The sequence below is a fragment of the Grammomys surdaster genome, unplaced genomic scaffold (assembly GCF_004785775.1).
Source record: "Grammomys surdaster isolate TR1022 unplaced genomic scaffold, NIH_TR_1.0 262, whole genome shotgun sequence".
Classification (NCBI taxonomy): domain Eukaryota; kingdom Metazoa; phylum Chordata; class Mammalia; order Rodentia; family Muridae; genus Grammomys; species Grammomys surdaster.
Genome location: NW_021604703.1, coordinates 2,130,600 through 2,148,546, shown reverse-complemented (window position 1 = coordinate 2,148,546; position 17,947 = coordinate 2,130,600). Strand labels below are relative to the sequence as shown.

At 46.8% G+C, this 17,947-nt stretch overlaps 1 protein-coding gene across 1 annotated transcript; it reads right to left on the bottom strand.

Annotated features, from left to right (window-relative positions):
* Window positions 1-2,356: 2,356 nt before the first annotated feature.
* On the bottom strand, window positions 2,357-4,504 carry Csf2 (colony stimulating factor 2). The gene is made up of 4 exons (XM_028775819.1): window positions 4,355-4,504; window positions 4,216-4,257; window positions 3,404-3,529; window positions 2,357-2,658 (listed from the first exon to the last, which is right to left on the bottom strand). Exons 1-4 carry the CDS (start codon window positions 4,502-4,504, stop codon window positions 2,569-2,571), a joined length of 408 nt encoding a protein of 135 aa, XP_028631652.1. The 3' UTR covers window positions 2,357-2,568.
* Window positions 4,505-17,947: the final 13,443 nt, after the last annotated feature.

Sequence of the window (17,947 nt, the reverse complement as noted above, 5' to 3'; positions counted from 1 at the left end):
CTGCCCAGGAGCTGTAGTAGAGAATAGGAGAGGAAGTGATTTTAGCCTGGTGTTTCAGCACTCGGGTCTTGGAGGTGGGTAGATATTGGTGGACTGGGAAGGGAGCTCTGGGAAAAGATTGTATTTGGATCAGATAAGGGAACAGGAGGCAGTAAAAGAGAATTTCTTGTGTGGAAGACTACAGGTGAAGTACCTCATGATGGAGCTCTTCCCTCCCCCCCCCTTCCATGAGGCCCCAGACAGGCTCTATCCAGTATTTTCACACTCAGGCTTTATTGAAGCAGTGATAGATCAGTTACAGATGTGTGGCCTCAGGTACTCCGCACTATGGCCCACCCACAGCCTTGTCTCCCAGCACAGTGCCAGACTCCCACCCCTTCCCCATGTTCACCATAAAAAATTTCTGAGACGCCTCTGATCCCATTTCCTTCAGCCATTGTGGACCCTGCAGGCTATGCAGTGGGTCCAATAGATACGCTTTCATCTCCTCTTGCTATGGGGGCCATGTTGGAGTAGTGGCCAGAGAGCCTGGCAAAGGCGGGCACCTGACCACTGGTTCATCTACTGACTGGGCCAGGGGTTCAGTTCTCAAATCCTCGGCATTTCTCATTGATATCTCCACTGTTTGCTGACTGAGGCGATCCCCTCCTCCTCTTTCAGCTATGGCCAGAAAGGCCACAGAAGCTAAACTCTTCTTACCTCACCGGTGTTCTAGAGTCTACTGGAGTACCTCTGCAAACAAGAGAAACCAGTCACGAAGGGCCACAGGCATGTGTGGACATTAATGGAAAGTTAGACTTATATAGTATATCTTCTTGTCAGCAGACAGTTCTTGCTGAGTCTCAGCACGGAGAGCCATGTGATTTTTCTGGGGAATCATGGTGGCTACCTTCATTGGGGAACAATGGCTTTCTGACCCCCAGAGCACAAAAGCCAGGAACACAGTCTTAGAGGTGACTCACAGTAAATCTGAACTTGGCTTGCTTGACAGCATTTCAGTGGAAGATACACACATACACACACACACATACACACAAACACACACACACACACACACACACACACACACACACACACACACACAAAAGAGTCTAAGGAAGTACCAGTGCTGCTTATCAGTTATCGACAGAGGGGACCTTATCACTGGGTAAGATGTGCTTTTTATGCATTTTAATATCATGCCACACCCCATGGATTCTTCCCTTTGCTAAAATTCAGCTTGCTCTAAGAATTTTTATTTGCAGATGGTGTTATGGTTTTTTGCCTGAGGCAAGTGTCTGTGTGGGCCGGAGCCATCATGTGTGTAGGTTGGAACACAGGGAACAGTGGGCAATCACTGCATCCTAGCACCTGTGTCGGCCTTAAACTGCAGACAGCCAGCTTCCTCAGGCCACTTGCAAGAAGGCTGGTCCCATTGCCCAACCCCCAGCGTTGGGAACACGTTCACACTTCCTGATGGTCCTCAGGAAGGACTCAGAGTAATAAATGGGGGAGACCTTCTGCCTGGTCATCTAACAAAGACAGAGGATAACTACGTTTCTCAGCCCCAAGGCCGTGGATTTTAGAGGAAAATACCCATGAGAGTCAAAATTTAATGGAAAAATAAAAACCAGTTAAGAAAAGTACCACCTCAGAGCTAAGCCCCAGCATACACCATACTGACATTCTGACTGCTAAAGATTATGATCACCCACTTGGGGGAAAGTTGGGTAAATATGCTGAGTTCTGATCCCTGTGGTTTAGTTTCTTTTTCTCCAAATAGTTAGTCTATTTGCTGATTTACTTTAAGGGTTGTTAAGGCCCCAAGTGTGAAGGCCAAATAGTGATACAGGGTCTATGATCTCAAAAGGGGACAGTAGTTTTGCTGAATGCTAGGATTCACTTGTTTAGACACTAACCACCAACCCCTTAGTTCCCTCAGTTCCTAGAAAGGATGACACCCCTTCTCTGAGTCAGGTCTGTGAACCAGTTACTTCAACTTCCTGGTGAACCTAGAGTCCTTTCTCTGGGGCAGAAGCTCTTGAGCACTCCATAAATTCCACCAAGGCATGTGATATCTTGCACCCAGGCTGATGCTGGCCCCAGGCCTGGTCTCACCTCCCTTTGGTCATGACAGAATTGGCCCTCATCAATGCTCTACTCCAATAGCCCTCCACCCCCCACTTCACCTATGCCCAAATTTCTCCCCTCTTAAAAATAAACCAGATAACTGTACAAACAAAAGTTTTAATAATTTATTATTCTGGTAAGACATCCTCAATAAATAAAAAGTTGCAAAATTAAATAAATAGATAAATAAATAAATAAATACTTTTTAAAAAATATAAATATATAAATAAATATTGCTGGTCCCTATCAGTAGAAAATATCTCCTGTTTGTCTTCCGCTGTCCGGTCTGAGTCAGCATTTTCAGAGGGCTATACTGCCCCGCACTGTGGCTGGGTTCCATCCCTTGGTCCCTTTAAGGCAGAAATTCTGAGTTCCTGGCTCATTATGCAGACACAAAAGTAGCAGTCCAAGAAGCTGGATCCAGAGCCGGCCTGGACCTCCTCATTTTTGGACAGGCTTTCAGCATTCCAAAGGGATATCAATCAGAAAGTCTTTAAGATTGTCTATGAAATCCTTAAAGGTGGTGACTTGTATTTCACAGTCATTTTCCTGGAGGGGGTGGAAAAGAATAAACAGCACTTGAGTCCAGGTGAGTGGGTGACTCAGGGAAGTAGCTGTGGATTCTCTCTGTTGCTGCTGAGAACTCAGAGGCCAGAGGCCCATTCGAAAGGATCAGATGACACCATAGCTGCCCGTGTGCTGCCTAAGGCATGCACAGCTCTGTCAATGGCACCCAGGGACTGTACCCTAACAGAAGACCTCTCAGGTCTTCAGATTAAGTTGGGTTGCCTCTTTGGTTCCTGCTGAAAGGAAAGCGGCCAGCCTGAGGCATCTCCTCACCTCTAAAAGGACACAGGGCTCACTGTCTTCGATGAAGAAAGAAAATAGGAATGTTTGGGGTGTCTGTCTACTCTAGGAGCCTCCTCCTTGTATCCATGGAATCCAGGCATCCTTACAGGGAAGTCCTGCCAGGAAGTGGCACCCGGGTGCTGGCTCTTGGCTCTTCTGGGATTGGGCAGGCCCTGAGCTTCCTTGGGTTTGCCTCACCTCTGACCTCATGACTGACAATGGTATGTATGGCATGGGCAGGTAGACTCTCCCGGGGAGAGCAGTGAGCTCTCTACTGTTCCTCAGCTTAGCATCCAGGGATGAAGAGGAGCTATGGCCTGTTCTTGACACATCTAATGATACAGAAACCACTTACTAGGGCCCTGAACAGCTACAGCCAGAAGTCTCTCCTTACTGGCCCCACCCTCCCACACTAAGACCCTGGGCCCTGATGCTGTGTACTCACCTCGATTGGGGGGCAGTACGTCTGATAGTAGCTGGCTATCATGGTCAAGGTGCCCTGGAGTTTGGTGAAATTGCCCCGTAGACTCTGCTTGTACATCTTCAGACGGGTCTGCATACAGGTCAGCTCCTGTGAGAAGCATCCATTTGTTGATAAGCAAAGGCCAAGTGTCCATAGAATACAAGCAAACTGCTCTCCACTCCCTTCTCTTCCCACTAAGTGGCACAAGCTGGGGCTAGTCATAACACTGTCCTGACCACTGTCCTTCTCCCTGCCTGGCCCAGGCCATCCTCAGCTAGCACAGCCATGTTTATAGCCTGGTACCTCAACAGGTTCCAAGTTCCAACCTCCCTCCCCCAATTTTGTAAGCAAAGGCTACTTGCTGCCATTCTAGGAGAAGGAGATGGCCAGAGCCCAAACCTCTGTGTAGGCGAGCACTGTTCCAGAAGTCCCTCTGTCCCCCTATATAGTCAACACCCTCTCTCCATGGTCACAGGCTACAGTGAGAACTCTAAGACAACAAGGCCAACTCATAAAGCGACTCTCACACTCCCATCAACCCCTGAAAATCTCTGACCTTTGAAAGCTAGCTCTGCCCAAACTTATTGCTCACTTGATAAAAGAGTGCACATGACTGCCGCAGGGGCATGGCTATGGATGATAAAAAAGAGTGCACGTGACTGCTACAGAGGAATGGGTATGGAGACCTTGACTACCCAGACTCTACCCCCTCCCCCTGGCAGCCACTGACAGGGAAGCCTTGTAGGAGCCCTGCAGGGCCACCCAGGAAGCTACAGCAAAGAGAAGCAGCTTACCTTGTCGGAGAACTCATTAGAGACGATCTCTACCTCTTCACTCTGTAAAAGGGAAGTGTCGTGTTACCAAGCTGACAGGCAGGGCAAGACAAGGGCCAATGGGTGGCCTGGGAACAGCCCAACTCTCTCCCTCACTCACCACCATGGCAGGCGTGTTATTCAGGACGCTCAGGGCTTCTTTGATGGCATTTACATGCTTCCAAGGCCGGGTGACAGTGATGGGTGAGCGGGTGGGTGCTGAGAAGCTGTAGACCACAATGCCCAGGAAAAGTAAATTCTGCAGCCACATCCTCCTCAGGACCTTAGCCTTTCTCTCTGAGTACTGGGCTCACTGCAAAAGAGCTCTTATATACACAGTTAGAGGAAATGATTAATGGTGACCACAGAACTCCAGGGGGGCGGGGGAACTACCTGAGTTGTGGAATCTCCTGGCCCTTATCAGCTATACATGGGGCCAGTGAGCCTTCCCCCAGGTTGTCAGGCTTGGGAGTTTTCATTAATAAGCCCTTCTAAGAACTGGCAGCCCACCTGCAGGCTGCTTTAAGGGCCTCTCCCACCCTGCCTGGGCAGTCTGACCCAGCCTCTGGCTAGCCTCTCCTTTTGAGGGGCCTCCAGGCATATTTGGACTTCCTGGCCTGGAGTGGCTGGGGCGGGGTTTGGGAGATACTGAGTGGGGCTCTTGCTTCCATAGCACCTGCTGTTCCTGGAGGCCTTTGGGCAGGCTGTACCTACTCTGGTGGCTCATTCCAGCCCCAGCTCTGACTTACTCTCTTTCCAGCCTTCTTCTAAGATGTGCACTTCTCACAGGTCCATCCCTTTATCTAATTAGACAAGGTCCGGCCCAATGGCACAATTCTATAATGCTCTCTGCCCAGCCCCACCCCCACCCTGCCACCTTGGGAGCAAGGGGACTGGCAGCAATGGGTTCTACATTGCTACACCATGTTCTCTTATGGCACCATCCCAACTGACTGCTATAGTTCCAGTTATAAATCCCATTTACAAGGGCATGTTCAATCCTAAAAAGTCACAGTGTGACTAGAGCTTCTGGCTGGGGCAAGTAAGGCCACCCCAGTTTGACTGCTGATTCAGCCCCACCCATTGGCAAGCGACTCTTCCTTTGAGTTATGTGAGCCTCTTTACCCTCTTCAGAGCAGCCCGCCACTCAAAGAGGCCATTTTACTGCTATCTGTACCACTAGGGGGTACCTGGGGTCTCTGAGGCTGGCTGTAACATAGTAACCAGGGACAGCCCCCACCCCTCCTCACCCGCCCCCCACCTTCTCTAGCAAGTTCTATCAGACTTAGTTTGCTGCATAGCCCCTTGCTCCAGCCTACCTCCCACTCCTGTGGAAGTTTTCTGTGGAATCAGGAACTGCTTCTGGAAAAGCAGTATGCCCTCAAGGGGCTAATGAGTGTTTGATTTTCACAATGGGTTTTGGAGAAGATGGCACGAGTTTGTGTTTGCACAAGGGATCCGGCCCAAGCCTTCCTATACAGGAAGTTTGAGGCCATGAGAATACATATGTGTATCTCTTTAGTCATGTGTGTATGCTGGTGGTGTTGAATACATGTGTACTCATAGGAACATGTCAGGGTGGCGGAGGTTTTAGATAAGAGTGCATCTAAGCTAGCTGCACTTATTTTGCCTGCTTTGTGAGAACGCTTGGGCTTCTGGCGGTCCCCTCTTGATATGAGAGGAGGCCCCTATGCCAAGCAACATGCTTTAGGGCCCAAGAAGCCGATTCAGTGGACTGATGAAATCAGACAAAAGCAAGGGCTTTCGAGGGTCAGATAAGAGGTGGAACTCAGGGCAAGGCTACAAGAATCATTTAGGAAGAGAGACTGGGGGCCAGAATGGCCATGTTGAAGAACTAAAGCTAGTCCAGGCATGTGGCAGGGTGGTGGCCAAGAGGAAAACAGAGGCCACAGAGGCTAGACTCACGTCAAGGATATGGTCTACAGGTGCCAAAGTTGTCACCTATGGGACAGGATTCTAGGGGCTTGGGGATGCAGATTGTGGGCAGATATGTGTCTTTCTCCTAGAAAGATGACATCAGGGTGGAGGTGGTGACACGGGCAGGCATTCCTAGATTACACCCATGGAAAGAAGCGGCAATAATATCAGATAGCCTTGCTGACTCAAGGGCCTCCGTGGGGCTGTGGCAGGGCGGAGGTGGGGACCAGATGGGTGGAGTGACCCCTCTTTGGCCTCCAGCCCACAAGGCTAGGGAGAGAACCCTCTGGAAGGAGTTTCCTGGGAGTGTCCCTTGACATGCGCCCTGGGGGAACCAGAAGCGTGTGGCTGCCCCAGGATCTTTATCACAAGAGGAAGTCATCACCAGGGGGGCAGGAAATGGGCCCCAAAGTCCCTCGAATTCCACAGGACAGACACATGAACATCTAAGATGGTCTGACCCATCCTTACAACCAACGTTCTTCAGGGAAGTCTTTGTCCTCAATGGTGTCTGAGGTCTAAGAGACCACTTGGAGCTCAGTTCACACAGGAAGGATGGTGGCAGAGCCAGGACCTGAACTCATGCCTAGTCCCACACGTGGATGCCTTTTGCTGCCTAGAGGGATAGGCCACACAGGAAATTCTGGCCACCCACCTAATCCAGAAAATGGTGGACTTAACGCACCTGTCCATCAGGACAGCTCTATTGGTGGGAAGACAGGAGAAGCCTGTGACTGCCCCAAGGACATCTTAGAGCTGTAGGAGAATTTTCCTAGCAGATTCTGTCCTCTATCTAGACATCACTGTACTCCAGGCTTGGGCTCTTATCTCTCTATTCAGCCACCATGAATTCTGGAATATCCCAGGAAAGTACCCCTCTAAAGGCTCCATTGCATCATCCACTTGACGGATGCTGGGTCTTTCTTAGGAAAGTTTATAGAAAGACTTTCCCAGGGGGAGGTAGCACTCTGATACCTTCCCTATCCTGAGGAAGTCCTAACCTGGCAGAAGACCAGAGTTTCTGGAATGTTGAAGGACTGTTATGCCTTGTCCTGTCCCAGTCTCTGGGAGCATCTTTCTAGACAGATGTAGTGAAGTAGAGAGACAGCCTCCACACAGAGACAAAGCTTGTGGAGTCTTGCCCCCCCTCCCTTTGAGGGCCACAGTACAGCTCAACACCCTGGATGGCTTGTACATCCCTGAAAAGGTGCTCCTACCCACTTCCTGCTACACTAGAAACAGGGAGCCACAACTCTGGCCTTCTGTGTCTCCACTTCAGGCTGACCCCACCCACATTCTCTGTCTTTAGCCCATCCCAGTATATTTTAAACAGCCAAATTTCCTTCTAGTTCTGTCTCAGCTGTCTTGGTATCCTCAGGTCCCTGGCACTGGTGAGTTCTAATGAATCTGGGAGGAACTGAGGAAGGCATCTGTTCAGCCAAGACTCCAGGAGGATATATAACATGGTCCTAGCTCCCAGAGAATTCATATCTATGGCCCCATGGAGTAGAGGACAGGGACAACCAGACCTAGATTTATAGGCACATGGTTGAGAGTGCCAATGAAGATATGCATAAAAAATAAATAGCTGTGAAGAAAGCCATGAAATGAGAATAAAACAAGTTATGGGAAGGCCTAGAGGGCAGTGAGTATGGGACAGACAGAGAAGAACAGTCTGTCTCTGGCCCAGGGCCGCCAGCTAGGTTAAGGATTATTTGCTTCAGTGGGGAAAATATAAGCTAGCAGTAAAGTTTGGGGTATCAGCCTGACTAGACTGGATGAGGGAAAGAAAAAGCCAATAATGTCCCAGAACGCTTAGTCAATTATCACAATATAGACCCAGCACTTAAGGCCCTGGGAGGTCCCTGGTGTGTTCCAGTACCATACGAGCTGGGTGGAATGGCTTGTGCTGGGATGCTGGCTTTTGAGAATGAACCAAATGTAATAAGACCTCCTCATTGGCTTTATTTCTTATTCTTAGGCCTTTTTTTTTCTGTCTCCCCAAGACCTAGAAACTATGCCAGGCCCACACAGGCAGGTAAATCCTATGGACACACAACCCATAAAAGCAGAATGTCTCCACTGCCTGGGATTCTCTACCCAGGATTCTCCCTCCCTGGTTAGGAATATGTCACACCCTTGAATCTCTGTCCCAAGCCTTATCTCCAACTGAGAGGTCATTGGGCACCCAGAGGGGACACAGCCTTTATTATTTGCACCCCTTAAAAGAATCACTGGGAGTACGTGGGACAAAATGAAAGGAGAAATGAGGGGAGAAGCCATCACAACTTCCTGGAGTGCCAAGGACCCTTATTCCTACTCTACTCTACATGTAGGAAGAGTTGCCAACCCTTGGTTGGCTCTGACACCTGCTAACTTCAGGGACTAGGGGGGCATAGTCAAAGTGGTAGTTGCTGCTTTATATTTTCATCAGGACAGGGTCCTAGATGGAGCCATTCACAGGGCTGTTTGGATTTTCCAGGATTCTTCATTCTTTCTTGGAGTCCCTGTCTGGTCGAGTATGTCGATTGCCTCTCTGGATTTCAGACCCCAGAAGGCTCTGACCTTAAACATTGCTCGCAGGACCTTTGTCTCTGGAACCCCCTCCCACCCCTGCCCAACATACACATATGCAGCAGCTCCCAATGTCCTTTCAACACCTCCCAGAGTCCCTATGATCTCTCACATGGGTAAGACCCACCTGTACCACTCCAGCTGAAGGGCAAAAAGAAGTCATAAAAGATGACCATAAACTGGGAGGATCCGTAGAGTGTCTACCTGCAGGCAGCAGGGAGAAGTCCTTGGAGACCTCCAGGAAGCATTAGCCTCTATGGTCCTGGGTTCAGAGCACAGACACAGACCTGTCTTCAGGCCTGGCCACTATGCTTCAAAACCACTTTCCTTCTCTGTGCCTGACCATCTTCATGAGGGGATGGAGACCTCAGCAGGTCACTGCGGAGATGCCTGGAGACTGGCACCTAGAGGTGCTTCTTAAATATTAGCCAAGAGCTAGGTCTATGAAGATTTTCTGCTTGGGTTTTCTGTTTGGACTAGTTGGGAGGCCTCCATTCCAGCCTCGGTTTCCCAAACTGTCAAAGAAAGAGAATCTTCACCAGGGTCTATGCAGGTCAGCATTCTACACGAAAGTGAAGTAGATTAAATTGTCTCTGATGGGGAAATGTAATCCCCATGCAGACCTGCTCTAGTGTCTCATGACGTTTGCATGCATACCCTCAAGAGGCAAAGGCAGCCAGGAGACCAGGGTACAGTGCTATTTGGGGATCTGGGTGGGCTACAAGGGAGCTGAGTTATACCCATTTTCTTGTAAAGAGTCAATTAGAACACAAGACCATCTTCTCTATTCCTGCCCTCTATCCTAGCTAGGAGGAGACAGTTCTACATAGCCAGGGAGCCAGGGTCATGCCTTCTAGGAATAAACAGCCTGACTCTGTCTGCCTGAGGTGAACAGAGATATTAAATTTGGTAATATTGCTTAGTCCAGGTGGTTTGCCACCCCTCTGGATTCAACACCATGGTCATGCCCGAGGGCTAGCGGTGGCTGTCTATTTATTATGATTTTTTAATATTCAGTTATTTATTTGTGTGATTGCATGCATGGCTTGTGTGTAGGGGTCGAAGGACAGTTCTCTCCTTCCACCATGAGTACCTAGGATACACCTTGGTCATCAGGTTTGGTGGCAAGTGCTTTAACCCACTGTTGCAAGTCCTAGACACCAAACTCTGGTGGTCATGTTTGGCCACAAGTGCCACCAGGCCTGCTCATTGGCCCGGTTGTGCAATATTTTTATTATCACACTCACCCCAAGCTATGGGGCCAGGACACAAAATATGTCACAGTATATGTTCAGAGAAGGGGTAGGAAGGGAGACCTATGTCCTGGTGCCAGATGTGAAGCCTTAGTGTCCAGCCTCCTTTCTGATGTGTCCCCCAAGCCCCTGCTTATAGAGACACTGTCTCCACATCAGTTATCTGTGCTGCCTGGATCGGTCTCCAGGACATCTCTTAGGAGGGCCCAGCGGGAGCATTGACAGAAGGAAGTTCCAGCAGTCAGATCTGAAGTTCCAAGAGTAAGACCTCTGGGATCAGAGAGTGCTCAAGGAGGGAAAAGTGTCTATACCACCCAGACTGGAAGTGAAAGGTGAGTCTGGGGTCTCCAGAGGCTGTGTGAGAAACAGAGAAAGCCCTGAGTGACAGTGACTGTAGGGATTGCAGTGAGTTCATAAACACTATCTCTCAGAGGCATGTAGGGGGGGTTGGCGACACAGAGGAAATCACAGAAATCAAGTGGTAATTCAAACCAGAGAGGAAAGATCCCTTCTTTGGAGTGTGTCGGGGGTGGAGGGTCTTGAATTGTGGAGTAAGTTTAGCCAGCTTCCCTTCCTTAGATACTTGCCTTTCTGGAAATTTCTCCTTGATTCATTCTTCTGAGGTCCTGTATCTTTTTAGGTAAAGAAAAGATGTGCTTCTTATCTTGCCCTCCCGATGAAAAGCTGTACTTGTAAAATTAAGATAAAAGATAAGTGACATTGCTGGTGTCTGGTATGACCTACTCTCTAGAAGTGACTCTTGAGATGTAGGAAGGTAGCCTTCCTCTAGTATCTGCCATGGAGTGTTGCTGCCCTCTGCTGCCCTTTGGATTTACTGACCTAGCACAAAGGACAGCCTGGTGACCATGATAGTTGTGGGGAGATGCAAGCCAGCTCTGCGGTGCTGTTGTGTCAGGGAGTCAGTGCCTTTCTTGTCAGTGGCTGAGCATGACAAAGGACCTGTCCCTCTGGGCTGCTGTAACAAAAAAATCGTACACAGCAGGGATTGTCTATAGTTCTAGAGGCTGAGGAGCCTGAAGTGAAGGAGCCAATAGGTTCAGTTGCTTGTTAGCCCACCCCCTAGTTCATAAACAGCTGTCGTACTGTGTCATCACATTGAAAGGGGACTCAAGGGGCTTCCAGGAGCCTTTTTTTAAAAAAAGACATAATTTTAAACTATGTGTATGGAGATGGAGGGGACTTCTGTGTGTATTAAAGCCAGAAAAGGGCACTAGATCCCTTGTACACAGAGCTATAGGCAGTTGTGAGCCACCTAAAAGTGTTAGGAACTGAATGTGGGCCTTCCATAGGAGCAGTCCATGCTCTTAGCTGCTGAGCAATCTCTTTAGCCCAGAGTCCTTTATTTACAAGCCTCTTACACTTTACCTCTTTTTAAAGACTCCACTAGCAAATACAACTACACAAGTATTTAGGGTTACACATTGAGTCCAAAGCACAAAGATACTCCTCCAAATCCTATCAAGATCCAATCATAACTTCTGGATTCCAACCTAGGGCTGTGTTTGAGCGAGGCTGTGCTGTCCCCAGACAGGGTCTGAGGTTTGAGGTCACGGGTAAACCTAAGTGAGACAGGTCAGTGGTCATTTCTGACTCAAGCTGGCTCTAGGCTGCAGACTAGACAATTCCAGGACATTCCACAGGATCTCTGAGAAGGCTCATTCCCATTTCAGGAATGTCACCCCCTTCTTCCACTCCACTCCTGCAATGTGTCTTGTATTTCTGACCTCTCTCCTTACTCCTGCGCCTGGTCTGTGTCAAGGCCTAGCCACTAACTTCTGCTTATTGTATGTTTCTGCATCAACAGAGACCTGGACCACACCAGTGTCCAACCCAGGTCTGGGGAGAGTGGCAGATATCACTGTCATCCCAGGTCCTTCTGTCCCATGAGTACTCTGAGCACATTTTGGTACCTGGCTATTACTCTTGCTGCCCATAGATTCCCCGCCCCCTCTGATTGTCACACAGTTTGCACATTCTTGTCATTTAGGTCTCCACCTGTATGTCAGCTTTCTTGGAAAGACTTTCACAACCATCCAATCTAAAGCACACCCCGCTGCCCCAAGCTCTCTCTGTTTAGTTCAGTGTCAAATCCACACAACCAGCACAGCATCTTCCACACACGCATTTAGTCAACATGCACAGCAAAACACAAGGCACTGTGGGAATATAGTGTCCTTCACCTAGAGAAGCTATGATTTCACAGCCATGGGGCAAGAGCTCCAAGAAGTGCATCCTTCAGTGAGACAGCTAGACAAGAGAAATAATGGCCTGCTGCCTCACTTCCAGTGAGAGAGGCTCTCACAGCTGGTAAAGATAGAACAGAATTCCAGGGAGAGTCTGCCAGGAGGTGCGCTAACTGGGTTTTTGTCAACTTGACACAAATAGAGTCACCTGGGAAGATAGAATCTCAGTTGAAGAAATATCTCTGTCAGACTGGCCTGTGGGCATGTCTGAAGGGGGTTCTCTGGATTAATGATTAATGTAGGAGGACCCAGTCCACTGTGGGTGGGTAGATGGTCAAAAGCAGTGTAGGAATGCAAACTGGGCAAGCCAGTGAGCAGCATTCCTTCTTGGTCTTGGCTTCACTCCTTCCCTCCAGGTTTCTGCCTTGAGTTCTTACTTTGTCTTCCCTTGATGCTGGACTGATCTGTAAGCTAAAAGAAATCCTTTCCTCCACAAGACGCTTTTGGTCAGTACTTTAGCACAACAGAGAAGCAAACTGATGCAGGGAATGTTCCCGATTTGCGTGCTTGTAAACTCTGCCACTGAGACTAATGTCATGCTGCAGATAACGGAGCACTGCCCGGCAATTCTCATTATGTTTGTTTGTTTGTTGTTGTTTTTTAAGAGTTAAAAAATTTAGCATGTGAGGTGATGGATTTCATCATGCAATTTCAACCATACTTTCTTTGAAACTCCACTCCCCTCCTCATCCTACCCAGTTCCCCTCTTGTCAGTTCTCTTTTCCCCCTGTCTCCCTGATTCTGCTTTGATAGACACAAGTATTTCATTACCCACTCCCCTTAAGACCTCTGTTTCCCCTCTCATGGGTCCTCCTTCTCCTTCCAGGACCCATGACCACACTCACATAGAGACATGCATAAACGTTTTAATATAGGACCTTCACTAGAGAGAAAGCATGTGATATTTGTCTTTCTAAGTCTGTGTTACTTCTCTTAAATATAATCATTTCCAGTTCTATCCTCCCCACCTCCCTGGAAATCCCATGATTTCATTTTTCTTTGTTATTGTATAAAACTCCACTATGTAAATGCCATTTCCTTTATCTAGATATCTGTTGATGGACATCTAGACTGGTTTCATTTCCTGGCTACTGCGAAGAGCGCAGCAATAAACACGAATGAACATGCAAGTGTCTGCTTGATAGGAATTGGAGTCTTTTAGATGCAAAAGTGGACATACAGGGGTTCTACACTTTGGTTTTCATAGGTTTCCACATTGATTTCCATAATGGTTGTACCAAATAATACCCCCAACTAAGTAAGGTTTTCTCTTTCTCCACGCACTGACCACCATTTGTGTGTGTGTGTGTGTGTGTGTGTGTGTGTGCGCGCCTCATTCTAATTGAGTGAGATGGAATCTCAAAGTACTCTTAATTTAGATTGCCCGATGGGTAAAATTATATATTTATAATATATATAATTTTTTCAAATATTTATTGGCCATCTGTTTCTTCTCTGAGAACTGTCTATTCACCTCAGCTTTCCATTTGTGCTTGGAAGATGTGGAGGTTTGGTGTTCAAATGTTTTCAGTTCTTTGTATGGAATAGATATTAACCCTCTGTCAGATATATAGCTAGTTAAAGTTTTCTATTATTCTGTAGTCTGTCTCTTCATGTTTTTGAGAGTTCTTTGGCTGTGTAGAAGCCTTGTATTTCGTTAATGCAGTTTGTCAGTTCTTTGGGTTATCTCCTGTGCTGCTAGAGTCCCTGTAAGTGTTCTTGCTCATGCCTATGTTTTTTCTCAATTTCAGCACTTCATATTCAAATCTTAGATTTGTTTTTAATTGATTTTTGTGCAGCATGAGAGATAAAGGTCTACTTTCATTATTCTGTATGTGGATAGCCTGTTTTTAGAACACCATTTGGAAGAATCTGTTTTCCTGCTTCCAGGGTATCTTTTAATGCCTTTGTCAAAAATTAGATGATAGAAGCTGTGTGAGTTTATTGTTGGGCTCTCTATTCTGCACTACCAACAGACATATTAATTCAATGCTGTATTTGTCACTATGGTTTTGTAGTATGCTCTGAGGTCAGATATTATGATACTTCTAGCATTATTCTTTCTGCCTAGAATCCTCTAAGCTACTTGAGGTATAAGAACTTTAGAATTTTTTTCTTCTGGTTCTGTGAAGAATGTTACTGGAATTTTGATGAAAATTACCTTGAATCTGTAGACTAATTTTTGGCAATGTAACTGCTTTCACAATATTCTTACTGCCAATAATTTCTATTTGCAATGTCTTAAAGTTTCTATTGTAGAATCCCATCATCTCTTTAGCTAGGTTTAATATCCTTTCTAGATATTTTAAATTTTGAAGCTACTGTGAATGGTGTGTGTTTCTAGTTCCTTTCTCATAAAAGTTGTTATTAATATATAGAAGAGCTACAAACTTATGTATGAAGATTTGTGTTCTGGAACTTTGCTGAGAACATTTGTCAAATCTAACGATTTTTTTTGTTGGAAACTTTAAAGTCTTTTAAGCATATTTATGCCATCTGCAGATAAAGATAATCTGACTTTATTCTCTACCTATATCTGTTTTGTTTCTTTTCCTTGTCTATTGCTTGGGCAAAAACTCAAAGCCCAATACTAAATAAAAGTGGAGAAAGTGAACACCCTTATCCTGTTCTAGGTTTTGAAGAAATGCTCTCACTTTTTGCCTGCTTAGTATATTGTTGACTATAGGTTTGCCACATGTAGTATTTATTATATTGTGGTATGTGCCTTCTAAATTACTTTGAGACTTTTATCATGAAGTCACATTGAACTTTGCCAAATGCCTTTTGAGATGGTTTGATTTCTGTCCTTAAGTCTATCTGTGGAGCATACTGTATTGGTGGATCTGTGAATGCTAACCAAACTTGCATCCATGGCATGAAACCAATCTGGTCATGATGTATGGTCTTTTTAATGTGCTCTTGAATTCAGTTTGCAAACATTTTGTTGGGTGTGTGTGTGTGTGTGTGTGTGTGTGTGTGTGTGTGTGTGTGTGTGAATGTGGGTGCATGAGTGCCACAGTGCAAGTATGGTGGTCAGAGCACAACTCTTAAGAGCTGGTTCTCTCCTGTCACCTTGTGGATGGGGTCCAGGGATCAAACTTGGGTTATTGAACCTGTACACAAGTGCCTCTGCCTACTGAGCCATCTCGCCAGTCCATCCACTGTCCATTTAAATCTGATTTATTGATTCTTTCAGTTCTAAAGATTTCTGGGTTTTTTTGTTTTTATTTTTTTGTTTGTTTATTTTGCATCTCAGTTTCCTTGGTAGATCTGTCTTTTCTCCATGTTTTGAATTTCTCCCCTGAATTAATGATCACTTTTACTTTACTGCTTTTTATTCCAGTCCTTAACTGATTTCTTTGCTGCTTTGGGCAGCAGGGGTAGGGGGACTATATGATTACTTATCCTTTATGAAGCTGGGCTCTGCAGTCAGGGGTGGGGGGACTATATGGTTATATTTATCCTTTATGAAGCTGGGCTCTGCAGTCTTCTGGCATTTCAGCTCTTTTTCATTTTCTTTAGGTTGAGAAGTTGTGAACCTGCGATTGTGCTGTAGTGGGTTGTGGTCTCGTAGCTTTTGTGACCTTTCTGTTGTGTCTTATGCATCTGTTGGGATAGATTTGTCCTTCCCTTTTTAAAGTTCCCTGCTTTCTCCTGCTCCTCTTACTTGCTTGTTTTATTTTATATGCGTCGTCTACACCTGCTGATATTAAGGTGGGAGACAACTGTGGTAACCCAAGAGATTTAACAGCTGTCCTGATGTTGACTTTGCAGAAGATATTTGTGCACTTTGGGGGTGTCTCTGATAAAATTTAGACACAACATTTTTGTGTCTGGGGAAAGTGTGGTTTATTGTTTCTGTTAGAGCTAAGGGTACCAATATGTAACTGGTGAAACAGAAGAGTGGAGGAAATGGAGAAAGGAAGAAGATAGTAAGTTCTTACGAAAAGAAAAGACACGACACAGGTGTAAGTTCCGCGAAGTAGAGAAATGACTGCAGAAATAAGTACTGTGGGCCTATTGTCTCCACATGTTGGGAGGGGGTTGCTAGTCTCAGTAGTTCAAACAAGTTAAGTCAGAGTGTCATTCAACAAGAGAAATATCTCTACCACTAAAGTCCACTCTGCCAGAATCCCCTGCTCTGGGACCTGCTGCTGCAGGCTACAGTCTTGCCTCTGGTGTTTTAAAGATTGGGTTTTGGGTGGCAGACTCTGGATGTATATGAGGCCCACACATAAGAGCTTACCTCTGTGTGCCATCAGGGCATCGTACCAGGTCCCACAGCATACTCTCACAGTCCAGTATGGCTCACCAGGCAGTGTCTCCTCGGGCAATACCTCCTGGTCTTCAGCCTCGGGTCTCTGGGTTGCACCAGCCAAAATCTGTTCACACCTTATCCAGCCTCTGGTTACATTTCCAGAGCCTAGACGCCCTCTTCCCAGCTCCTGAGGTGTCCACCTATACTTAATTTGCAGTTGGCCAGCAGGAGCAGAGTTGTGCCTGATACCAGTGGCTTGGCTCCATGGTGGAGAAACTCCCATCTCGGCTTATTTCTGTTTTCCTTAAAAATATTTCCTTTTATGTATGAATAGAGCTATTGTGTTTTTAAATCTAGTTTGCATCTATGCCTGCACAACCTGCTTCTAACCTACCAGCTTGCCCAGGAGTTCTGGAATTTCTTTTGAAACATTGAGCAGTTGGTCCCATGAGCCAGTATGGTGGTCTCAGCTCACCACTGACTCTGGGCCCATGTGGACTAGTTATTGGGGAAGCATGACTGGACAGAGCAGCAGGTGGCAGGACCACGGAGGGAGGCAGGGCTGAGGACAAGCTATGACTCAGCAGAGGGCATGAAGTAAAGCACAGATGCTGTCTCAGATAGAATGGAAATAGGACCAGGCACAAAAATTCATGAGTAAAGGCAAGTGGATAGAAGTGGATACCCAGGAGAATTAGGGAATCTAGTCTAGAATCCAAGTTAACTGAATGTATTAGACCCGTCTTTCCCGACAGCACCTAGGTGAACCCTAAGACTAGGGCATATCTTCCTCTAGTGGTCACTTCAAGAACTGCAGGAATGTCTCTCGCTTCTCTGCCAGCGGAGCATCCCAAGCACGCAGGGGAGTCAGGCTGAGGAAGAGGAGTGGGGGCAGGGAGAGGAGCGATTGATTTCTTTGAGAATGTAAAAGTCTATTTGGAAGAGATACATGGGAGAATGCACTTCTGAACCAGTGGCAGATAAACTACCCACTTCCTCCAACATCTTCAATAACTGGATTGTTTCTCACTCGGAACCTAAAGAGATAAAGATAGAAAAGAAAAAGGAAGGGAAACGAGCCCCAGGATCTGATGTCAGTACCCGAAGCTGCCTTTATGGTACTCTTGAGGAATCAGGGAGGATACTACTCCCTAGCGTGGTGACAAAAAAAGAAGGCTCATTTGGCCTCTTGTCCCGCCTGACTCCTGGGCTAGAGGATTCACCAGGCATCACCAGGCAAGGTTCAGGGAGCCAAGCAGGGAGGCACGCAGTACCAAAGAGTCAGATGGTAGACTGAATTCCATCTTGGTGCTGCCCCAGTTTCCACCATTCAGGCTGTTTTCTGCAACTAAGACACCATATGGTTGTCCTTCTTGTGGACCCCTCCCTATCCATCCCTTTCAGAGGAGAACCCTGTCATGGGTCAT

What these genes read in the sequence shown, in the direction of transcription:
- Csf2 (XM_028775819.1), bottom strand. Translation starts at nt 4,504, where the DNA reads ATGTGGCTGCAGAATTTACTTTTCCTGGGCATTGTGGTCTACAGCTTC. An exon ending in ATAACACGCCTGCCATGGTG is followed by an intron (nt 4,258 to 4,354) that starts GTGAGTGAGGGA and finishes TCCCTTTTACAG; the next exon opens with AGTGAAGAGGTAGAGATCGT. An exon ending in CGTACTGCCCCCCAATCGAG is followed by an intron (nt 2,659 to 3,403) that starts GTGAGTACACAG and finishes CACCCCCTCCAG; the next exon opens with GAAAATGACTGTGAAATACA.